Source organism: Hippoglossus hippoglossus, chromosome 12 (assembly GCF_009819705.1).
Source record: "Hippoglossus hippoglossus isolate fHipHip1 chromosome 12, fHipHip1.pri, whole genome shotgun sequence".
NCBI lineage: Eukaryota > Metazoa > Chordata > Actinopteri > Pleuronectiformes > Pleuronectidae > Hippoglossus > Hippoglossus hippoglossus.
Genome location: NC_047162.1, coordinates 10813443 through 10839466, shown reverse-complemented (window position 1 = coordinate 10839466; position 26024 = coordinate 10813443). Strand labels below are relative to the sequence as shown.

At 40.6% G+C, this 26024-nt stretch overlaps 1 protein-coding gene across 2 annotated transcripts; it reads right to left on the bottom strand.

Annotated features, from left to right (window-relative positions):
• Positions 1–334: 334 nt before the first annotated feature.
• Positions 335–20567, bottom strand: fubp3 (far upstream element (FUSE) binding protein 3). Of its 2 annotated transcripts, XM_034602556.1 has the most exons (19): positions 20415–20567; positions 16274–16385; positions 13653–13686; positions 13058–13107; positions 12862–12933; positions 12382–12439; positions 11334–11496; positions 10423–10521; positions 10120–10224; positions 9898–10000; positions 9315–9415; positions 8919–9048; positions 4977–5137; positions 4610–4683; positions 4374–4450; positions 3934–3990; positions 3555–3605; positions 3270–3397; positions 335–2032 (listed from the first exon to the last, which is right to left on the bottom strand). In XM_034602556.1, the coding sequence occupies exons 1-19, from the start codon at positions 20508–20510 to the stop codon at positions 2024–2026; spliced, it is 1680 nt and encodes a 559-aa protein (XP_034458447.1). In that variant the 5' UTR covers positions 20511–20567; the 3' UTR covers positions 335–2023. The 2 variants fall into 2 exon arrangements, with proteins under 2 accessions (XP_034458447.1, XP_034458448.1); XM_034602557.1 differs by lacking the exon at positions 3934–3990.
• Between the last annotated feature and the right edge of the window lie 5457 nt (positions 20568–26024).

Genomic DNA, 26024 nt, shown 5'->3' with positions numbered 1-26024 from the left:
AACACTATTAACGAATGTGTTAAAGATTTTGCTTTGGTAAGAGTTTTAAAAATTTGACAATGTAATATGGGGCAATTTACTGAAGACATAATTTTACTACTTCTTGTCCGGTTATTGCAAAATGGACATTACAGGTTTATGTTAAAACGAGCAAGAACAAGAAATGTACATGTACCATATTGTCACATGTGTAAAGACACTGGGAGCTGTGTGGTGATGTGATGCGTGTTTGACTCATAAAACTACTTTAAAGTGTTAAACAGACCAACAGTAGTAAAGTGTTGCAGTTAACATTAGGAGTTTGTGATAATAGTATAACTCAACCACAAGAGCAGCTAGCGGAAAATTTATTTGAATTTGAGAACTGGCAGTAAGACTATAGAAAATATAGATTTTCTGCTTATAAAACATGAAAACACAATTGGCCTATAGATCCTCTATGTATCATTTAGTCATATACAATAGAGCTGAGAAGGTTTCCGAGGTGAAACTAAGAGGATTCAACACTGAGCATCAGAATACAACAGAAGACATTCAAATGTTTATAATAATAATATTAATCAAACAGAAAATCAGCTTAACAGTACACAATAAAGGTAGTCTGGATGTTTTTAATACATGGTTAACTGTACACGAGGAAAAAAAAACAAACACCATAATTAGACATTTTGAAATTATATCCCTTTTCATTAAGAAATGACGTTAATACCAGAATCATTTTTCCATAATGATGCATCATTTATATTAGATCACACAAACAAATAAAAAATTAATTAAAAAGTTATTAGCATTGGACTGAGTCCAACGCCCCACTGAGTCCACAGCCAGGGCTCAGTGTGGCGTTAGTGAACTGGGAGGTACCAAATAAGAGTTTTTGATCATAATACATTAATTATTACACAGGTAGAAGTACACAGGCTTAGCAGTCTTGAATAGTTCAGGTACACAACATACACAAAAGTCTACCACGTCATATTTTTCTTCATAACAAGATGCAACATCAAATTTCAAATCACACATTCACAATCTTTTTTAACATTTTCAGTATGAAAACAGAAACAGAAAACGGAGGGACAATTTTCCTGCAACACTGATCACAGGAAAAAAATAATTTTTTATATAAGTATATATATATGAAACATATATATTTTAAATTAACAGTCAAATATGAGCATATATACATAGTTTTACAAGGTAGCAAAGGCAAAAAAGCTATTTGCAACATCCCCCTAAATCTTATCAGATCATTGTAATAAATTATCCATGACATTTCCATTAGAAAAAAAAAAAAAGAGAAAAAAACATCTTAAAACTACAAGTTAAAAGTCTGTCAAAATATTAGAGAACCCATCTTTGTTTCAAAACTGAAATAAGATATTGCACCTTTTTCTTTTTAAACCAGAATACAATAAAATGACAATGAAAAAACAGCATACAATGCACAACAGGAATTAAGTTAGAACTATTGCCACTGGCTGACATTAATCCTTTTTTTTTTTTAGACCTTGTAACAAAAATACATTTCCTGTAACAAAACATCACAGTTTCATTTCACTGAATTATGTAAAAGGAAAAACATTTTGAACACACTCTTTAAACATCTTATGACATAGGACAAAAACCGTATTCAAGACTGCTAAGCGCATAATCATGGTTTCACTTCAACATAACTAGAAAAAATAGATCATATTGCCTTTTGAAATGTTACAACTCTTGGGTTCATTTTGGCGGTACAATCTGAGTCAACGACAGGAAAATATAGAAAAAAACGAAACAGCTCTCTCAAGTCCAAAAAGGGATCCCAGATACTGTCTATCCAAAATAACAGTGTACATAAGCATTTAGTAACAAATAAATGTTCCTGATTTTAGAAATATTACTTTATCATATAAGTCATTCTACAGCTAGTGTTTCTCACTAAGAAAAAAAGTCTTCAAGGCGTTGCAAATCTTGAACCCCCTCTGTTAAAAAAGGGGCTTTTCCATCCTCTCAGTGATTCAAGTCTCTAACCTGGGCGACTTCTCTAATGATCCTGTGGACGAAAATCAGTTTGATTATTTCTCACAATATTTACCCTCATTACAGCTGATTTCAAGTCCTCACTTAATTTGACTTTAATCTGAATTTTGAAGTTTAAGGGAAAAATGTGATATTTTTGATTTTTCTTCACATTAAATCCCATGAAAAGAGTAAAACCAACAATGAATCTATCTTTCTCCAGGGCTGCGTTCAGATAAAACGTTTATTTAAATATCAGCTGTGGTTAATGACATGGGTTTGAATACATGTTTTATACTTAAAAATATGCTTGATGTTACAGCCTATGCTCTAGAATAGACGTACAAGAAGCAGCAGCTGCCGCGTTTGTTGAGAACTTAAGAATCTACAGTGTGCACGGCCCTTTTAATACGGTGGGGTTTATATACATGTCGCTGCTGATTGAGCAAACCCTCCAACACACACTGAGAAAAAGTAACTTGAAGCCCGTTGCACATTATTTTCAAGCAAACATGACATTTAACCCGGAAACCGTAGTGAAACGTTTTTAGATACAACTTGCCCCAGGCTATTCTCTTGTGGTTAAACCACAGTCATGAGGGAGGAACTGCTGGCAGCTAATGACATGTCTTAGGTGGGATGACAGTGAGACGCGGCTACAGTAGCAGCTCCTAAAGAGAAGAGCATCGCTGTTGCTATATCAGGAATAAAGAGCATTTCTTCAATGAAAAAAGAAAGACATGGGACTGAGGGCATTTGGCCAATGGAAAATATAATTTCATTCTTCTCCTGCTTTGGAACCCGTAATTGACCGCAATAGACGGATGGTTCATCCAATCTACTGGATGAAAATGCCTGCTCTTTTCAAAACAGTCTCCTACAAAGCCATCCCACGTGGTTCTGTCTAACAAACCACCTGAAGAACCGGGTTAAGAAAGTGAATGTCGGAAATTCTAGGGGGAAAAAACATCCACATTTCCACAGTCAAAACCAACATCTTTGAATTTTTAGCTCACAAAGAGAAGTTCAAATTTCTTGTTTCAGGAAATGGTTGAGTCTTAAAATAAAAATGTATTTGTGACCTTTTTCTACATATTTATCATCTAGTTGATTAGGAGCACAGAGCTAAAACTAATGTAATTCATTACCAGACCTGAAGGATGGATTTACTCCAGAAGTGACAGACTGACACGTTGGTTTTGGTCTCTACATGGGATTTGTTTTTCCCTTTAACATCTTCACTGGGAAGCTGTTGAGGTGCTGGTTCTCACCTGAAGGCCTGGGGCTTGTGTCTGCTGTGCGCCCTGGTTGAAGTAGGCCACCGGCTGTCTGTAGAAGTCCACCCAGGCGTTGTAGTCAGGATTAGAGGTCTGCTGAGATGCCGGAGCGGCTGTCTGGCCTGAAGGGGGAAAAAAAACACCAGCCAGGAATAATTAAGACGAGCAGTAATCAAGACATCAACCCATGTTACGAGGTTTAAATGGTGATGTCAGAGCTCAAACTTCCCTTTATCCTTTAGTTTGATTATGTTTTACTCATAGAAGATAAAAACTCACCCCAAGCTTTGTTGTATTCAGGAGCAGTGCTCTGGGCTTGGTTTTGCTGACCTGTAATCAAGCACAAGAAATATTCAAAAATATTTAACACAGCAGCTTCTACACGGCCCTAAACATCCTTCTTTCAACGGTTTGATTTTACTACAGATCTTGTAACACAGCTGTTCCACTTTGACTTTTTGAAACCCAGTTTTCAAGACCTCCATGTTACAGTTGTGGGTTTATAATTTCTCCAATATGGCTGAGTAAAGGCTAGCATACTTGTGTGTATTTATATATATAAATATATATAAATCTCATATTACTTGAGGCTGGTGTGACCAAAGTTAAAGCACAAATGAAGTGGGCCCTGAGCTGCTTCTGTCATCGTGACACTTGCCTAGCTTTTTATAATACTGCTCCCAGTCCATCTGGCTTGTCTGGGATCCATTCTGACCTGAAACCAGACACAGATAACACCACCACAGTTACTGACAGTGGGATTAGACTTTTCCTTTTCCCTCGCTTTTTCATAATGATTTCCATCGAGAGCACATTTCAAATCTGTGCATACAGGAAAGATGAGGTTAGCCACAGGGAATGAGATGGTTTCATCCCAGCCTGCACACGACTTTGAATACACAGCAGTAACACAGCTCGACTGGTTGAGCTCTGAATGAAATTTATGAGTAATTAAACGACTTAAAAAGGATGAAAACTGGTTATGCATGTTGTGTTTTGTTTGTTACCTTATTGAATGAGACAATTAGGCAGCTGCTGATTTATTGATTTATGTTTTTTTCCAGATAGATAGCTGAATATGATTGTCAGTAGACTTACTGTGTTCCTGTTGGCCTTGAGGCTGCCAGATTTGAAAGGTCGTACCCCATCCTCCGGTCATGAACGTCTGAGGCCCACTTCAGGCAAAAGAAACAGACAAATCACAGTGAGGAAAATAAACTTGTCAACTAATTTCCTACTGAAGACACAGAGTTACACACAGCAAAGAGATGACTAGTAAAAACTGAAGAAATACATCAAAACGTGACATGTTGAGGAGAAACACTGATCCTTACTGTTGCGGAGGAGTGGTTGGTCCTTGGTTGTAGGGATTCATCCCGAAGCTGCTGTTGCTCCCCATTCCAGGGCCCTGGAGCAGAGAGAGAGAAGAGGAGGTGATGAAGAGACCACACTTGTGCTTAAAAGGCAGCCAACAGGCAAGGTCAGAGGGCAGGGCTGGCTGCTGATGCACTCCATTAAGTCCATTTGATGGATTCTTTATGTTTAACCTCTGGTGACATCCTGCTGGCCACCAGCACCCACAGCAACCTAGCTCACCCCAGCAGCTCCCCACATTGACATGTGTGCTCATGAATATCAAGCCAGACAATGGTGTTTTGCAGGGGGGGGGGCTGCCAGGGAGATTGGAGTCAGACCACCTACCCCAATTCTCTCATCGATCAGCTGGCGAGCCTTTTCCAACTGCTGAGGGGTGCCTCGGATGGAGAAGATGCGCACGTTGGGGTCGGTGTTGGGTGGTGGGTTTCTCTGCAGCTCCACGTGGGCACGAGACTGCTCTTTGATGTTTTTGATGGTTTCTCCACCTACAAAAGCATCAAGACATCAGGAGGTTTAAATGTTTCTGTATGAAGCTGACATTAGACCTTCACAAGAGAAGTGTGAGGAAAGTCCTCCAAGTCAAATGAAAAGTAAAAACCCCATCAAAGTGTCCATCACAGTGTTGAACCTCGAGAGAACGATCACCTGAATCTGCAGCTCATCTCAGATTTACTGAGCTTCACAGTGAGTTTCACCTCATTTATCACAACTTTAATGTTCTGGTTCACTTTCACTGTGTTTAGCACTAAAGACCCAGTGAACACTACCTGCACCAAACAGCAGATGGACAGAGTTGGCAACTAGTTAGTAAACAGTTGAGGATTCATAAACCCACCTTTATGCCTTAAGCATTTATATTCATGTGGGTTTTATAGGAAACAGTTGTTTCCAACGTAAAAGGGAACTTCTCCGATTTTGTATTGTTACATTATCGATAGCATATGAAGATTGAGCAATGTTTATTTTCCCACCATGTTGCCTTGACTGAGATATGCCCGATCTTTTGATTCAGTGCCGGTACGCAGTAAGGCAACAATAGACGTATTTCTACCTTTTGGGCAAAAGGGAATACCACAGTCCCTTTTCTCCGCTTTCTCCAGTCATGTTGCACCAATTAGTTCGTTTTTTCCAACTTTTTCAAGTTACGAACAAAACTTTTCTGAAGGTAGAGATATATCTGACTTGATTCTTCTTATCACAGAAACTTGAAAGAATAGTTGACACCTGGTGGTGGTCAAAATTTGTTTTTCTATGCATTAAATCCGAGGCAAAGACGACAGCATTATATCATCAGTGAGATATATCAGCTGATCTTGGGACCATCTGCATGACATGAACTCTCAAGTCATTAACTTGGGAATCTGTCTAATTTTTCCTATATGACATGGACGCGGCATTAGACCAGACATTCTCATCATTGACTCACTTGACTAAACCGATGTGATAGTGCTACCTTATGAGGACTCTGGCATGTGTCCCACCACTTATCTGCCATTCTGTGGTAACATCCATGCAAATCGGTAAACAAAAGGAGACATCTCCTGCACGCCACCCCCTCCTCGGCATCAGATGCCAGCTTCCCGACGTGTGGGGAGAGCAATTACACCAGCAGGGAGAAATGAAACAGCACTGGCAGGAGAAAAGGGCCAAAATTGAAGCGTATCCTCCTTCTGGGATATCATTTGTCTCTTTTACCCTTTCCATTCTTGACTCTGTGTTGTCCTCTGTGATGAGAGGAGGGAGTGAACGGGGGGCATACAGCCGCTGCTGCCGCCGCCCCACACCCCCTCTCCACAATGCCCGTATGAACGAAAAAGGCTGAGGGTGCTTCCCGGGGGGACACCGGGGCTGTCCCAACATCAATTACACATTTGTTCACTTGTGGCTGACACTCGGATGACCCTGGCTGACCTTCGAATGAAAACGCTCATCAAAAACCTCTCCTCCTCCCGTAGCCTATTCCATGCTGCCAACAGACTGCACATGGGCCATTAACCCATTGTCAACCAAATGAAACTTCTGCCTTAATGAAGCCATTATGAGCTCTTCTAGTCAGACAGCAGAGAGCAATGAAGACCCTGACTATTCATTTCATGGACTGGGCTGTAGTGAAGACAGATAATACAGGCCTTATTAATGAGACTGGTTTAGTGAGCTGGAGAAAAGGAGGGGATACAAAAGTGCAACTGGTGACAGCATTCAGGGCAAAGCCAAGGGACTGGTTAGCCGCTGCTGGTGGGGAAACCCTCTGGAGGCCTCAGGGGAAAAATAACACCACACAGCAGCTTTACATGAAATCACGGCTGGGTGATATATACTATTTATATGATACCCATTCATATGAGTGGATGGAAAAAAGAATAAAGTTTTTCCTAAATTCAGATTTGTTTCCTTATACAAAATTGTTTAGCTCCATTTATACAATTGTACTTCTTAGTCCTATTTTTCTTTGCTCTGTTCTGTTTTTAATAAATTTCTATGTAAAGTACTTTGAATTGCCAGTGTATGAAATGCTATATAAACAACTTTGCCTTACACCAGTTAACAGGAATAGCCTTAAGTGAATTTAGTTTGTTAATATATTTTTCACTCAGTTATTCATGTTCTCTAGAGCCGAAAAATAAATAAGAAAATAAATCGGCTCAATTTTACAATCAATTGTTTTTAAAGATTTTGTATAACAAAATGGCCAAAATTATTTTCCTTAAGGTTACCATCTACATTCTCCTGAATATAAATGGCAGATTAGATAGATCTGTTAGATTTTAGCCCAATTTTTGTTCGTTGTTATAATGCTTTTATGATATGTAAACAAAACTGTCAGTGAAATGCCCAATACTACAAAAACTTAGAGCTACAATAAAAATATCTGGCAGGAAAACGTACAAAGAGTTGAGTCCATTTTAACCATCAGCATCAAGTGCGAATGTTAATTCTTTACCGTAGGAGTTTGACAAAGAAATCTTCACGTAGACTCACTAGCTTTCACATGGAGATTTCCTCCAAGAAAAATTCAGTTTTAAACTGAGAAAACTCTGCTGAGGAAGACTGAGGGAGACAAAGCTCTGGAAAACTGAACATTGAGTTGTAACTTTTAGGCCAAAACTCTTGAGTAAAGTTGCCTGATGCTTGTTACGGCTCTTGCAGAGTTTGAGTCGGTAATAAAGTCTGAGCAGGTTGGTGGGTGGCTCAATTCACCACATGCAGTGTGTGTGTGTGTGTGTGTGTGTGTGTGTGTGTGTGTGTGTGTGTGTGTGTGTGTGTGTAGGGGGTCAAAACAGAGGGGCAATGGGCTACATATGGCATCGTAAAGATATTAATCACTGTGCTCTTTAAGGAACGGTTGACAGCACCCAGACCCACCGCCATCTCCACCATATTGGCCCACTTCATATGCTAATGCTTGGAGAGGGGGACGCAACGCCCAGGTTTATTTGTTTCCCTCGCCCCACTACATGCACAAAAGCCACTTGACATTTCTATTGCCATGTTTTTATCTTAGGTAAAGAGGCCCCCCCTGACCCCGCCCACCACCACACACACACCAAGGCGAAACACACACACACACACACACACACACACACACACACACACACACACACACACACACACACACACACACACACACACACACACACACACACACACACACACACACACACACACCTCCTTCCAATGCAATGGTCAATGACTTTTAAATAGCTGGCAATAGAGTGGGCATGAATAGCCAATAAGCTAATTCCTCCTATTCATTCCCTCGCTGCACTCTATTGGGCTGAAAGACCCTCATTAGATGCCAGGCAGCCTTCCACATGATTGAGGGCTGTTATTATGCACCTTTAACAATTAATGTCACATTACACGCATTATCCCCGTCATTAAGCCCTTAGTGAAGCCAATGAATGCCACTTGTGCTGTATACATGAGCCCTGGAGGGAGAATAGGAGGGTGGTCACTCACCCCCCTTCTTCTCATCAGTTTCACGTAGCGGCAGAACACCAAATGGCGTCCAGTTATTAGAGTAAAGAGCCAATCTGGTGAGTTGGGCATACTCTAAGTAAGACTGTTGGTATTAGTGAACTGTGTACTAATTCTCTAAGACAGCAAGTTGAGTCAGGATAATGGACATGTGATAGAGTTGACCTCACAGAGAAAGAAATCTTTCATGTACCAGCTACTGAGACATATGATTCACAAGTTATACTGAGGAGCTAACGGGACCAACAGGTGTTTAAATCGACATAATAATAAAAACATGTTCTTTACCTTTGCCAATAACTAGGCCACACTTGTCAGCAGGGACTGCATATGTCACCTCCTGCAGGCCTGCAGGGCCTCCAACGTTACTGTCGCCTCGCCCTCGACGTCCCATTACTCCCCCAAATCCATCACGCTCCTGTGGAGAAAAATTGGGGAGGAATAAAAAAGAAAAATAGTAAGAGATGTGGGATCAATTGCTCCTTAAAATAGCTTTTTATAAAAATTCTTCTAAAGTTTCATCTAAATTTCGTAGTTTTTTGCCTTTTAAAACGAGTTTAAGAAACTGAAAAAATTACTTATGTCCTTAAACCTCAAAGATAATGAGCATCAGCAAAGCATAGATGAGTAAAATATATTCAAAGACAACAAAGTTCAGTGGCATTGCACATGTTGACCACATACCTGAGCTGTTTGAACCAGTTCATTGATGAGGTGAACTGCATGGTGGCAGTGGTCGGGCTGACCCATCACTTGAGCAACTCGGTCAGGACTGACTCCATCATCTGGACAAGGACAAAAAGCTCTTTGACTCTTCAGCTATTGTTTACATGTTTATTGTCAAGTACCATAAGTGAACAGAATCCTGGTATCCTGATAGCCCTTCAGACTATAACATCGTGGATTTCACAGCTCATGGGAATAATAGTGAGGGAGGGAGGAATTACGGACTTGTGGATGATCAGGCCGGGGTAAACTTCACTCTGTTCATGAATTCTGATGATTGAATGAAGTTTTGCCTCGAGCTCTAAATTATATATCAGCTGTCAAACACTCAGGCTAAGTTTGTGTCCTGAGTTTTATGCAGAGGAAATTACTTTGTTACATGTGCGATACTGAAAAGGAGAAGAGAAGCGCCGCCAGCATCATTGATTTATAGGAATAAACACAAGCAGTCCGACCTATCACAGTTCTCCCAGTGGTATTTCTGTAGCATCATTGTCTAGATACATGTTTGAGCAGGTGCCCGCCAACATTATGTTCTCACCTTGTTTGAACTGGATCCTGACCCCAGCATCATTCTGAATCTTCTTGATCATCTCTCCGTTCCTACCAATGATGATGCCAACAGCAAATCTTGGAACAACCACCTGGACAAAGAAGACGGAAAGAAGACTTCAGAAAAGATAATATATTACCCTATCTGCATTAATAAATAAGCATAAACCTGTGTGTCCTGTAACTGAAAAGCAGTGAGGCTGGTTCTTACATCCAGACTGCTTCCCCCCATTTTGGATCCAAAGTCTGCTCTCCCAACCCTGAAGTCACCCTGGTCCTTGTCTCGGATGAGCTTCACCACAAGTTCACGGGCTTGCTACAGTGACGATAGAAAAACACAACAAAATCTTAATAAAATATGGATGTGAAACAAAGCAAAAGTTCAACTGAAAGCCTCTCAATAAAAACAAAGATGTTTTCCAGTGTTTGAGCTGAAGCCTGAAGGCATAAAATGTGTAAAATTGAGTGTAAACTGAAATGACATCAGCGCACACTGAGCTCTTCTGAGACCAACCTGCACTTTGTGGGGATCCCCAGTGATTCTCAGGGGCTTGTCCGCTCCAGTGGGCATGGGGTCATCCTGAATCATTATCATCTGCACTCCTGTTCTCTCCTGCAGGGGCACAATCAGACAGAAGCAGGAACAAGAGTTACCTGGGGTCGAAAACACCATTCCCTCTGAAGGGTGGAAATTCTATCAGGGCTCAAAGAACAGCTTTTATTTTTGATATAAAAACACGTGGAGGACGTGAGGAGATATTTCACATTTCAGTAATTTGACAGGTTTATTCTTTCACAGAAATATTCTGCTGGTGAATCAACAAAAATAAAAGTCATAAAACAGGAGAATATGCTTAATGAATTCACAGCGAGTGAGTGGGTGTGTTGATGAGATTTCTAACATGCAACAGATAAAAATCAAAATACAAAGAATCCAAATATCTCCAGATGAAAAGAGGTGCCATACACATAGAAGATGCAGATGAAGATGTGAGACTTGAGATTTCTGCAGCAGAATAAATATGCAATGTCTGCATGCTCGGCCCTGATGCCACTCCTTGTCTGAATGTTCTGGAAATTGTGAAAGTGTATAACCCAAAACATTTCTCGCTGGGTTCTTCATATGTGGAAGGCAAACTACAGAAAATGTCAACATGACAAACTAAACTGGTTTCTTGCATATTCCTGCAATCTGAGCAAGGGGGAACTGGGGCAATTACAGTATAATTGATACTGAAGACTGTGGCTTCAATTTACTTTTCACTGCTAAATATATGGATTAAATATGTGGGTTCGACAGTCTGCATGTTCCCAGTCTCTACCATGACAGTAAATGTAATGTATCTATAATGATGGCAGCTGTCAGGTTGTGAAAAGCTACAACTACCGTAGAAGCTAAATGTTCACAGTGACCTAAGACCACACCTGCAGCTGTTTGATGGTTTCGCCTCCTTTGCCGATGACCAGGCCGACTTTGTTGGCAGGGATGAGCATCTGCTGGATGGAACTGTTGCCGTCCATATCGCAGTGGAAGCCTGGACCATACCGACACTGCTCCACAATCTCACTCAGCAGCCTCTTAGCCTGGCTATATGGGAGAAGGGGGGGGGGGGGGGGGGGGGGGGGGGGGGGGGGGGGGGGGGGGCAGAGACCAAGAAAAACATTTATCACCTGTCACAGATTCTGCACAAAAACTGTTCTGTGTCCCATTTTTCTTTGTCAAACGCTGAAAGAGGTGTTCAGGTGATTAAGGACAGATATGAAAAGAGATTGGAGTTCATGCCCTCTCTGTCACAACAATAGGGCACACTTTCTATTAACTAATGCTCTGTTCAGCTTCAGTACATCTGTCAATGAGGAGAGTTGAAAGACAGTCTATCAGTGGCCACTGTTAGCGCTGGATACACACTGGTCCTTTACGACCACCTTCGCCAACTCTATTTAACCCCAGAGAGACTGAATGAACCCTGAAGTGTCAGATATTTTCTGCACTCCACCTGGTTGTTCCTGTGGAAAAGTTTGTACCTTTATGACTGGAATTATAGGGTTTGTATTTGGAATGGAACCAGGCATTTGTTTAATATGATTGTAACACTTATTCAACAGATATTCACCATAACACTATGCAATAGAAAGATAGTAAGTCAGAGTCCCATCTCCTCGTGGCTAGAGGAAATACCTCAAACATTCTCAAAGAGGGTTACAAAATATTTCGACTTTTTTTAAAATTTAACTATATGGACACATGACCAACAGTTTTAGATTGAATGTAAAAATAGCATTACTTCTGTTCTACAGTCATACAGGGAAGTCAAAGAAATTGCTCAAGATTATTTACAAGGAGGGAAGTGTTTTTTCCCCCTTAAGATGTATTTCTCATTGAACAGAGTACAATGAGAAAAATAACAGTATTGTGTATCTATATAATTGTTTCACGGTTAAAAATAAAATATTCAAAAAAGCTGAGACTCACTCAATGTTCTCTGGGCTGCCAGTCAGTGTGCAGGGTCTGTCCAACATGCCTCCGCTGTCTGTGAACAAATAGGAAGATTAGACAAACTGCACATTCTCACATACAGAACAATGTGTAATCAATTCTTTGTAGTCTAGTCAATTTTATGTATACAGCCCAAAATTACACATTTCTATGCAAGGGAAGAACAAAACAAGATAAATGTGTAATAAAAATGTTTTAACCATTTCAACACAGAATACCCATATATCATAATTTAAATGGATTAATCTGAAAACCTTTCACTGACCCCCTGGCAGTGGGCCACGGAGCCCCATTTGAGAACCACTGCCTTAGAATACTAGTTTTACATATAAGGGGCTTTGTGAAATATTAAAGTGACTGTTAGGTATTACTTTTGAAAGGAAAAATTCACTGTTTGGAGTTTTTGGCCTCTCACTGTAAACCAGGTGGGCTTAGATGTGTTTAGTCATAACGTACCTGAAGCAATCTGGATCTTACAACCTGATTCCAGTTGAATTCTTGAGATCTGCTCTCCTCCTTTTCCTATGACTATGAGGAGAAGAGAAAAGACCAGCTTTAAGCCACAGCCCCCAGCAGTGACTGAAACACTGAATACAATGTCAACACTGATGATTACGTGTCAAACAATTGTACTGACTCGAGGGCTACTTACTGAAGCCCACCATCTTATCAGGCACTTTGAAGTCTTCTGTTGTGAAAGCCCTGAGAGAGACAAGGACGTGATTAACAACTGACAGACCAAAGAAAATTTAATTAAGACCCATCATTGGTAAGACGACATTTTCTCTCAGCCAAATTGTGCCAATAGCAAACATAGATGCGAGATGTTTAGAGCTGTAACTAATAATTATTGTCATTATAAAATGTTACCTTTTTGTTTTCTAACATTAAAAAAATAGGTCTTTAGGTTTGGGAAGAATGATAAAAAAAAAAGCTATTTGAAATTGCCCACTTTGTGATGGATATTTTTCAAATATTTTAAAGACCTAACAATTGAACAATTAATGGAGGTAAATAACCAGTAATGAAACTATAATTCAATTTGGGAAAAAATTGAATTATAGTATGTTAACTAAAATTGAGTATGTGATTGTATATGATTCCTCTTTTAGGGACATGGAGAAACAAAATCTGAAATTGAAACCAAACAACCAATGAGGGTTTATGATTACATAAAATGTGATCTCATTACTATGAATGCATCTACAGTATATTAAAAATGAACAGAAACTGATTTTACTGCTCACCTTTGATGTACCATTGCTCCGAGGTGGTTCCCAACTGAGAGAAAGGAGAGAAAAACAAACTAATTACCATACGGGCAATAGCATGAGATCATGGTTAAAAATAATGTTTTAAATACGCGCTAAAGTGACTGCAAATGAAGCAGCAAAGTGCAAATGAATCAGTCGCTGCTGGAGGGGACAGGGAGCAGATGGATGTGGCCCTGCCAATCCTCCGTGTTCGTATCTGACCCACAGCGGGGGCTTTCACAGGCATGGAAATCAGGCCCGCGAGTGTATGAGTGAGTGTTTCAATCAGAGCCATTCAGAAAGAGAGAGGCAGCTGCTGGGTCACTGGCTGCTGGTCCTGAATTGCATTTTGACAGGTAGCACCAAGCAAGGGTCTTGCAGGGTCACTGGAGGATGCGCTGCCGTGGACGTAAACACCTGAGTTGATATCTAGCAGCTTCTATCAATTTTATGGTCGTTTGCACTGATTTCACTTCTTCTGGAAATGCACTGGGGTTAACGCTCGAGGCTGGAACAGCTATGAATATAAAGAAGGAGGTGTACTAAAATCATTCGAGGACAAGACTGCAAGATAAAGTGTGAACACCGGGAGTGTTTGTATTCTTGTACATTTGATAATTAAATGCTGGGAGCTAGCTGCTAAACACAGATACCATTTCTCTTGTTTCCCCCTGTATTGTGCAACAACCTTGACAGAAGAAAAACGGAGGACAAATTGTTGCGAACAACAGTGTGTCAAACAAACCTAAACCAGAATTGCATACAATTTATCTATCCATGCATTCAGGGCTGAAATATCATACAAACAACTGTGACAAGATAACAGGAGGACGGAATAAATGACTAGTGTTCCCACTTCACGGATATGAAATGGATCAAATCTCTTGTTTTGTGTACAAGGCTCGACGAGATAGGGTGACATTTCTCGCACTGCACTTAATACTCCACACAAACATGAAAATAGAAAACCACAGCTCTCACTTCACAGATAACTGTGTTTCCCCCGCAGTAATCTATCAGTGGTGCACAGCATCAGTTTTCAACTATACTAAGTTATTAAATATATTTCAATTACGACAATTTGAATCAACTCATGTCGCTGTTCAACTAGGACACAAGTGGAAAAAGATCTTGGGTTATTGACTAGGCTGAAATGTAACGTTTCAAATAACTTCTATGGATTATTTGGCCCATAGAATAAAATCCTACTTAATCCAAACTGGTTTGAAAGTATGAGAATGATAAAACCTGTTCTGCTACTCAGAAACATTTGCCTGTAATGTTCTTCAGACATCTCTGCAAACCTCAAAAATCACTCAAAACTGATGACACTAAATATATTTTATTCTAATGCAACATGCAGACCATAAACATAACAGTACTAAGATTTAAGTTATGTCATGTCTAATAAACATATGGGAATTTGGTGAGATAGCAGTTTTCCCCCTAAATGAAGATAAAAATGTATTTCGTATTGTGGAATATTTTGAGAGTAGCAGGGTCAATATATTATAGAATAAATTAAGAATTTACTATTATGTTACCCAAATCCTTGAAACATTTATATATATATATGGGCTTTTGAAATCCGAGGTTTTATGACAGGATTCTAAAGCTAGCAGACAAATATATAGGCCGTCATAACCAGTAAGATATATTAATCGATCTAGGTTCAAAAATATTTTGGGTTTCCTCAGCTTTCAGTTTTTCAGCCATTTAAACAGCCTTATCGTCCATTTGCCTGATTGGATAAACAATCAACTGATCAGAACTTTGAAGGCAAGATTAAGACAATGACGGCTTTTGTGTTGACAGAAAATGACTTGGGCAAATATGTCACTAGCTACTGAATAGTTGGGGGAAAATAACCACTTCCAAAGAGAAATGACAACCTGTAAAATTGGATAATGAGGTGAAACAAAAGCCGTTTTCAGACATGACCTGCGGGTAAAGTCCAGAGAATTGGCTCTGGATTTTACCCGCAGTTTGCCTTTCACACATGCACAACACAGCGGGAGGTTCTCTGGAGACGCGTTCACAACAGCAACAAATCCTCTGTTATTCAGGCAAGAGGTGAAGCAGACAGAGGCAGGAAGTGATGTATTAACTCTGATGCGGAGATCACGTGATTTTCTTAACAGACACCTTAAGTCTCTTTCGTTGGTGTCTTCTATGTGTCTGTCACCGCTTTTTTTTGGGGGGGGGGGGGGGGGGCGCATGTTAGACGCCTCATCTTCTACCCCCCCCCCCCCCCCACTTGCTCGCGGTGAATTCAGTGGGGGACCTCCTGCTGTGTTTTCACATCGACTTCTCCTGGATTTCTACGGACATTATACTAGGAGGTCAGGCGGAGAAAGTCCGCAGAAACTGCGAGCGTCTCAGAAAAATACAGAAGAACTGTGGAGTTCAGTACATGTCTGAAAGCAGCTGATATGGTAATTGTCCGATTTTTACCCCAATTAAAAAAATGTAATAATAAACGAACAAAGTGTGAACAGAGAAGACAGCATAAGAGTTTCTAATTTGCAGGAAGATGTTTCTATGAAGGTGTATATGCTTTGGAGAATTAAAGCTAAAGCATCAGTGATTTCTGTGTGTCCATAATGAAGGCTTACCTCCATTGTCTAGTGAACGTTTTTGGCCTCCAAAGCCGTAGAGGGAGGGATCTAGGACCGGAGAGGAATTGTTCATGTTGGGCATCTGGTCTCCGCCCATCTTGGCTGCCATCTGGAGAAAATGTCACAGTGGGACAGATGGAAGAATAGGTGAAAAGTGGTGATGATATTCTTTGAACATACATTTTCCTACCAAGATGTCATCTGGGACAAAACTTTGTGATAAATGACTCGTTCCCTGCCTGTGAAGTCTCTGTTGTGTGTAGTTATCTTTTTGACAGCAGCTGAAACCTGCACCCAAATATTACAGTAGCTGGGAGCAGTCTGCTCCAGCTCTTGTTGCGATTACAAACGCTGGTGATTTCCTTCAAACATTTGTCATGTGCCAGCTCTCACTGACTGCACCATCTTTTTTACACTTTCACCAACAAATGACAAATCATCCAAGCTCACATCTCAACTGACAATTTTTATTGGCCAACCAATATATAGGTCTATTAGTCTTTTCACTACCAAAAGTATTGAGGTTCAACACCTCTATTCATGTTATGTGAGAGTACTGAATTTTCAATATTCAAAGTTTATTTTTATAAAATACTTGTCTTTAAATTTCTGGCATACCACACACATTTTGCATTGTGTTATTCTGACAAGGTGCACAACCACTTGCACACTACTTAAAGAAAAGAGCACTTTTTTGCATTACAGCTTAACTAAAAATCCATGTAGTTGTATTTTCTAAATCATCCACTTGTCGACCTAAAGCAGATGCTCGTTTTCTGCGGTGATGGACACTTAAATCTTCAGTTTCGTTGCACGACAGCGCCAACAGCATTTTCCACTCCCCTGTTAAACTGCCACTTCTCCTCACATACAAAAGTATAGCATTTCAGAAAATTACACTAAATTGACATCTGTGCCTGACTGGAATTTTTTCACAATATGAAAATATAGTGACGGCATTTAGAGTCTTCCATCACCTTCAGGGATGATTATCTACTTCAGAGACCAGCAATGGAAATAAGAAGGCAGAGAGGGAAGGTGGGTGTGGGGCGGCTGCTTCACAGGACATTACTGAAGCTACGAGCACGTCAAGCAACATGAAAGCATTGTAGAAGGAAATGGTTGCACTTTCTGAAACCTGTGCTTCTCAGAGCTTTGCTTCACAAGATATGGACAGATTGTTAAGAAGTATCTTCTGAAACACCTGCCTTTTTTTCTTTTCCAGGTTAGGTATATTTTTGACAGTAGACATGTGTGTTGTCGTGATATGCAATACCTGCCTAAACATCTCGATACTGAAACAATACAAGAGTTTTAAACCTAATTTGACTGAACAGATGACTACAATTTAAGTTAGTTAAAAGGGCAGGGAGTCCTCTGTCAGTAATACTACTATTATTACTACTGACTCCATGTACATTTTATAGTCATCCAGATTAAGGCTATAAATCAATAGCAATAATTATTGCAATATAATATATATCTATGCTTAAGCATTGTGCAAGCACAGTGAGGGGGTATTAAACATAATTGATCAAACTCAGATTTGTAAAATGTTTGGCCGTTAATCAAGTGTTCAAACACTATCATCTATATATAAATTTATATCTATAAATTTGTCATATAGTCTGGGTCTAATAGAAAAAGAATTACGAAAATAGCTGTTTTAACAAAAGGGTTTTGCGATACAACACTAATTGACGTATTAAGTTCAATAACCCAAGAATGTTCAGAAAATAATTTATTTACTTTATTTCCAAGAGGCGTCCCATTGATTTAAGTCTCACTGGAGGACTGAGGGAAATATGCTTCTACATACAAACACAGTAAGTCACTTTCTTTGGGCAGTCTGCTGGTTTCTGTGGCAAACTGCCTGGTACAAACTGTAGTGGTCTATCCTGCAGTGGATCCCACAGTGTGCTCTGAGGCCTCTGGGTAAACACCACTGTGGACTGGACAGACTAGACTCACTTCCCTGCATACTTTTAAAATGTTATTTCTGATTTGTCCAAAAATAAGACAAATAAAAGTCACATGGCATTTGGTCACATGGGAACCGAAGTATGTATAGTTTATATTTAGGATCCGAGAACACCGTGTCCATTGGCTACTGTGGCACAACTATTTCGTGAGTAATCTACACCATTCATGACTCTGACTTCCACTCAATAAGGGGTTTTTTTTGTGCAAGACATGATGTTCATGTTTCACTGGTTTACAACAGGTTACTGGTTATGTTTAGGATCAACATGGACCCATTTAGTGACAGTGGCATTTAGCAAACAGTAACAGCAGAGGGGGCGAGCAGAAGGAGGAAGAATCCAATAATTAGCCAACGGGAGGTCTAATGCAGAGGTTAACATCTGGTAAATTAGACAAGTGAGTTAATGGATCTCTACACAGCACTCTGGTACCTGTTTAATTTGAAAAACAGAGCGCTTAACTAGAATTGCACTTTGAAGTAATTTAAGCTTGTGCAGTTATTGGATTCAAATGTCAGTTAACACCTCACTTTACACAAGAGCGTAGAGAAGCATGACAACGAGGCCTCCACTTCCTATGTTATCATACACCACTCTGATGTCTTATACCCCACAAAGCGACAGAATCACTTCTCCTTTCTAAAAGCATATAATGTACTCACATATTAACTCACTGTAAAACCCACAACCTAACCTCAGCTGTAGACAAAATGTTGCAAACACAATCAGCTTCTTAACTTTTCCATTTAGTATCAAGATCAAAAACTGGGGTTGATGCCCGCAATTGGATCCTTCATATCCCTTAAGCTTTCAGTTAGCAAATCTGAGACCTTGTGAACAAGGTGTGATCACAGATAAGAAGGGGGGGAGGGGGCAGGCGCGGGGGCAGACACTCATGGACGGGGACATGCTGCAGCCATGTGCTTCACTGGATGTCTTCAAAATGAGACATGTACCTGCACAGGAAATACTTTAAGTACAGATATGGGTTTTTTGGGGAGATTAATGATGTGCATTAATCTCTAATAGTTCTGCCAGATATGTATGCTTGTCTTGCATATCAAGACAATGTAAATGATGGTTTAAAACACACAAAGGTACACTGTGTGCTAGACTGGGGGAAGCTAAACTAGCAGCTGTGTGACTAAAGTCCAATTTGCACACTAATATACACAGACAGTAGTTTACTAATCTTCTGTTAAAGCAAACACACAGCTCTACTAATGACAAATAGAATAGCCCCACAACTACACTGTTGCTCTGCTGCTGTCAGTGTGTGTGCTTTAGCTTAATAGCAGTACCATCAGTGCAAGTTTTCTAGTGGGTTATGTATATTTAAGGTAATTTTCCAGGCACCAGTGGAGAACCCCCCAGGAGCTGAGGCTTATTTGCTCAGATGACGCTACACTAACATGGCCTGTTAGTGCACACACGCTAGCAAGCTAACAGCAGCTACACTAGCTTACTCGGGTTTTGTTGTTGTGAGCAAACATCTGCTTCCATTTTCACAGACACGCTCCACGTTAGGCGAAGGGAGTGAAACGACGGGGTTTAACCGTCAGAGCCGAGTGTGGTTACTAAGCAAGCTGCTCAGCGTGCGTCTTAACAAAAACTGGGGCAACAACTAGTTCAGTGAAGCTAACTTGTTAACTAGCGGCGTGTGCGCGTGCCGGGCTGCTTGTTGGCTCGGGGTCCGTGTCAAAGCTCAGCGTTTTAGGTTTCGATCACGCTGTGGTAGGTCAAGATCCGGGCTCTCCAAACTTGTTAGTGTCGGCGAGCTAGCATGCTAAGCTAAGTGCAACTTCTGCCCTGACAACAGGTTGCAGTGTGCGTCGACTTAACCCAAAGTTACACAAACTTCGACACGGCCGCGGGCCTTCGTGTGTGAGGTCGAAAAAGACTCGCGTGGTGGTTTCCTGACAGTTTGGACACTGTTCACCAACGCGTCGTCCTCCCGGGGTAAACTCTCTAATCTGTGCGCTCAGCTACCTCCTGCTACTTAACGTTAGCCTGCTAGCTGCGGCTAACTGGCTGCATGAGGGCTGTTTGTAGTAGTGGTGGCTCCGGGCTGACCCGACCGAGGTTCCTGCCCCGGCTCCGACACGCGGAGCCCCCGGCGTGTGGTCCGGGGTAGTCCGCCACGGAGAGCGTGTTACCTGTCGGACCCGGCGTATCGTGTCTGCGAAGTCATCTTTCGTTCCGGGCTGAGCCACCGAGGCCTGTCCCTGAACCAGCTCCGCCATCATCATCATCCGCCTCGGCAGCTGAGAGCCACTCTAAAAAAAAAAAAAAAAAAAAAAAAAAAAGGCTGCACACGTGCCAAGCCAAAGCTCCGCGTGATCTCGCGAGATGACCGAGAAGCACATGTTGGCAAAGACCATCATGCATGTGTGCAGAAAGCATGTTGCTTATATCCCCCATTTATACCACTGAGTCAATTCAAAGGGCTTTATTGTAATAATGTATTGAAAACATTAAAGTGTATTGCAACTACATGTCATCAAAGCATCAAAATATAATTTAAAAGTGCGAGTAAACTACAAAAAAACAAGATAAAGCAGATCAACCCTTGATGAATGCCACACTGGGGTATTTGCGGTGTCAGCAGCAAAGGGGATAGTGTATATGTGAGATACTCAGTAAAATTCAAAAACGTAAACAAAAGTCATAATCAATAAAATGAAAAGTTAAACAAGTACAAAATAAGTAAAATGTAATGTATCTTATACCTTATGTTTCCCGGCCTTCTTGTCTCGAATATATGAACCATTCGTCTTATTGGCTTCACACTTCACACGTGTATTTTAAAGTGCCCAACGAAGTGCAGTGTCTAAATTGGTGTAATGTGGGAACGCGATACATTCAATTTTGATGAACTTAAACAGTCGCAGAGCGCTCTGTAGCAGCGGCGGCTCGGCGTTGTTGCTCACGACAACAGCACCTTCACAACAACTGATTATCCAGTTCTGTGTTGAGCTTCAGCGAACTCTGACAGGTGAACAGATCTGTAAGAGCCACTATGCAGCCTGCGTGTGTGTAGTTTAAATATTTATGTTGGTTTGATATTTTCTTTATTATCCAGGTTTGTAGTTTTAATTTTATACAGTTAGTTTATACAGTTTGTGCAGCTGCGGTGGCGTCATGGTTCTGTCGACTGAGTCCATACGCAGGTGTTTACTTGTGCAGGTCACTTTTACAGTTTCAGAAAGAGAACTACAAGCAGCATCACCACAGGCCAAGCAAGCAACCCATTCCAAAGAGGCAGGTTTAGAACGGGCACTGCACTAGTTTTCTATGAATAGGAATAAACTGTATTTGCTAAACATCTCACACACCAACATGATGCTGTTGACGCTGAAATTCTACTTTTACCTTCCTCCTCATGGAGGTCAAATAAATGTGTTTACAGCAGGAGGAGATGTCTGCAGTGTCCCATCTTACTCCCCCATGTGCCCTTATACTTTATCCCTGGTTTTATATTGACCTGTACAATAAGTAATTGTTAAACAGGGAAATAGTATTAACATATTACCCATATCTTCCAGTGCTTTCTTCAGAGCCACATTGATGTTTTAATCTGACATTTGCTCTATATAATTCAAACATCTCAATCTGTCTTCTCGGAATCAAACAAAATTCCAATTTGACCCAATAAAATGAAAATTGAGGAATGTCGGTTTTCTCCCTTGCTGCACATGTGGAAACATCTATTGTTGCACATCTGGGAAATGGCAGCAGCAAGAAAATTGCTGCAAATTTCCAAACTGTTTATGCAAAACAGTTCCTGCCCCATAAATTGCATCCAAACCTCATTGAACAAAGTGGAGCAGAAAGGGCAAAAAAAAAATGAATGTGGGGTCCAGCAAAGTCAGACAGAGCTCACAGACTGTGATTGTAGCCTTTAGTTTTTGAGGGTCTAATGAAGCTTTTCCTCAGAATACATGCATTGAAAGACATTTGAATTCCTAATAGTCTTTTGTGCCTTGTGATATGAAAAGCTCAAATCTGTCAAATATTCCTTTAGGTTAAAAATACGATTTAAAGGCATTAAAGTTAACAGCATAGGGCGTTGGGTTAGCTTCAACAAGCCCGTGCAAAACAGAAGTGATCCACCTTGAGACGAGCAGACTGGTGTACAGAGTCGTACTCACATCCGCACAGATATCAACTTCCCTTCCTCGTCCGCCCCTGGGCATGTTATCACCTCCAGAAAAGACGCAGCTACATTAAGTGGGAGCTGAGGGCTGTTCCCAGAGCAGCACCTCTAAATGAAGACCCCCAGTTTAGCGTGACTTAAGTGTGATCCCGGCCCCGCCGACATATTGCTACCATGTGCCGTCCAATGTATTCAAAGCTGGAGGTGGCTGGGGAGTGATTTGAGAGCTCTGGTATCAAAGGGTGAGTCAGGTGGTGGTCGTCATATACACCCAGATAATGCATATATATATATATATATATATATATATATATATATATATATATATAAGAACACACAGACACATATATAGACATTTATTATGAATTCAGCCCCCATCTGGTCAAACAGCCGAGAAAGTAAAGGTAGTTAAATCAGGTGCGGGTCTCTGGAGGCCTGCCAATCAAGCAGTGGGAACCAAGTCAAACCAAGTGTGTGTGTGTGCTCGTGTGTGTGTGTGCGTGTGGAGCAGTGGTTACCGTTGCAGGCTGATCAAGTGTCACACACACACACATACACACACAGACAGCTTCCTCTCTGGCATTGTCTTGCAGAGAATAGACTCTTGTTCCCATGGTTCACTCTGATAAGACAGAAGGGCCACTCGTCAGCTGAGTGTGTGCACATCGAGCAAAGCTTCGGCTCTCTCAAGAATACAAAGTTCAAGAAATCATCCACGTGTGCCAATTAGTTGATCCATTCTCCTATTTTATAATTTATTTAAAATTAATTTTTACTTCATTGCACTGCAAATGCTTTTGCGGTCAGATAAGAGGAGTTCATGTCCAGCTGGAACATTTAGAAAAAGGAACATCAATATTGGCACACTTCCTCTTTAACTACTGTGCTTTTACCTCCTCCTTTCTCCTCTCTCCTCCTCAATCTCAAAAGAACAAGCCATATGAAACGGTAATTGCTTTATAATTGCCACGGTTCTGCTGTGGGCGTAAATTTCTAAAGGCAGGATACAAGAAACGGATAGTGTTTCATCCAGAGACCTCTGAGGTATCCCTGCACAGCTTTCACTCAGGAACACATTGTTCATAAAGAGCGGAGCATGTGAATAAAAGCGAGTGGCTCGAACATATTATCATGCCTGGAAAAACACAATGAACAAAATATGGGTCAAAATATAAAGCCTCTTTTTTAAACTTTGCTATATTTTAACATTGTTTTTAACCTTTTGTGATTGTCATGGATTTACTGTTTTAATGTTTTAATCAGTTGTGTCTGGCTGCACTGAAGTTTTAGCATATTTTATAATTATAATGGATAGAATAATAGTCGAATGACATCACCAAATGGAAATTTACCTGACCACCTGCTGCTGGAGCTGCAGAAAGCTTCAAATAACTTTTTTTTCACACGTTGCCGTCATGGTTCCCAAGAGCTGTAAACAAATATTAATGTGTTCCCATCGAAGCACTTTGCAATCCTTTTAAAAATCTAAGCTCAATCATGTGCACAACTAGTTGTTACACGTGTGGGTGGAACACTACATTCTGAAGTTTGTCCATTTTCTGTTTCATAAACCAAATGCAATATTCTGTTTTCCAACACATTGTTTGTGAATTGGTTCTGGACTAATTCAGCCCGGAAAAAAGATACAAAATAAAGTGTATATTCACAAATTGTTCGCAATATATCTTCACCGGAATTTAATAACAGAAAGAAAGAAGAAAAATAAAAAGTCCATAATTAACTGCAAACTTTTGTGGTGGTAAATAAGCAGAACAGGATGAGGGCGGATCATGGAGAGAATAAGAGTAGCATAACAAACAAACCAAAAACATCTACGACAGGTAAGATCCTGTCTTGAAAGAGAAGATTGACAGATGAAAAGGATAAACAGACCAGCTTTGTCCAATAATCGCAGACACACACGTCTACCTCCTTGTTTTTACCTCTCTCCCGTTTTACTTTGCAGCCTCCTCCTACTCATCCCTGAGCCACTTTGCTTTGATTCAGCTCTGTATCTGTATTTTAAATGACTCAATTACACGGGATCCCGCAGTGAAAATTACGGATATTTTCCACTATTTCTCTCCAATGGGACACCATGACCCCTCCCCAGCTCCAAGAACCCCCTCCCCATCCTTGTCTTCTTCTCCATCCCTCCTGGCCTCTCCCTCCACCTGTCCTATTTGCCTTCCTCTCCCACAGTCGGCCCTTTTTCTTGATAAACGTCGGCCTTGCTGTGTGTATCTTCGACTGAGAGGAAATAATAGCTAAATGGTCTTGTTTGTTAGCTCTCCGCACAGTGAGCTGACAAAAGAGCGTTTTGCAGGTAATTCTTCCGCTGTCATCACACAACAAGCCGGCAAAAAAAAAGAGTTTCTTAAGGACGAGACGTGGCGCTGCTCAAACCCAAACACCAGGCACGGCAGAAATAAAAGCACAACAGCAGGCAAGAGTTTAAAAGATGCACAAAATGGTTGTTTTTATTCATCCGAAGCAAAGCGGTGTTTTGATTCTCGCAGGGCCCACAGCTTATTGGGGTCTGAAGCGTTTTAAAAGTGGAATCTATCTTTGATGTACTCTGTCGGTGTTGAATCTACTTACAAGATAAAACCCTCACCTACTGCTGTGTCACTGAGGTGCAGAGCGGCAGGTAATGCTCAAGCAACGAATGCGGCTCGATCGGCTTTAAGGTGGCAGTGCATTCATGTTCACATGAGGCAAAACATGTTTTTCCTCATTCCATGCATACAAAGGAGCCCAGGCAGGCTGTTCTAGAGATAGCAAACAGACACATGGCGAGATTGACTCATTCTTATGATGTGACTTTCAGGATCCAGAACTAAACTCTGTAACATTGTCGTGTGAGGCATTAATGGTATAAAACATATATATGGTAAATTGACTGTACTATTTATATAGTGCTTTTCTAGTTTTTTTTGTCATTTACACATGGCTATTATATGCAGTGCTTTTTTCTATCACAATTAAATTTGGGGTTCAGTATCTTGCATTAGGACACATCGGTAGGAGCCGGGTATTGACCCAACGACCTTCTGGATAGTGGACAGCCGACTCTATCTCCTGCAGCCACAGCTTTCCCCTAAGGATTGTCCCCCTGGTGTTACACTCTAGCCTGATATAGAAATACCTTGTTGCCTCAAATTATTACTTTTGAATGATGATTCTTCTTTTCATCATCAGCCAAACAATAATGTATTATGTCTCTGTGGTTTTACTGCAAAACTCCACCTTTTTATAGGTATACCTTTATGTAAACATTAAAGACTTTAAGTGTAGGTGATTCTTCTTTGAGCCTTGTTTTTCTTCTCAATTTTACCACTTTGACTCTGTGTGTATATTTCTTATATACACTATTTCTTATACATTTTTACTTTTCATTGTTGTCTCTACTCTTAGTTTTAAGATTGCAGGGTGATGGGTGGCCATGAAGGTGAGCTGGTTAAAGAACATGGGAAATTAGGGGCACACTGTTTGGTGTGGAGTCATATCATCTTGCTGCACCTGCACAGAGAACATATTTGAAGTATCAAGTAAAAGAAATAAGAATTAGATTTTTAAAAATCTGAGAAAAACAGTTCCTTTAAATGTA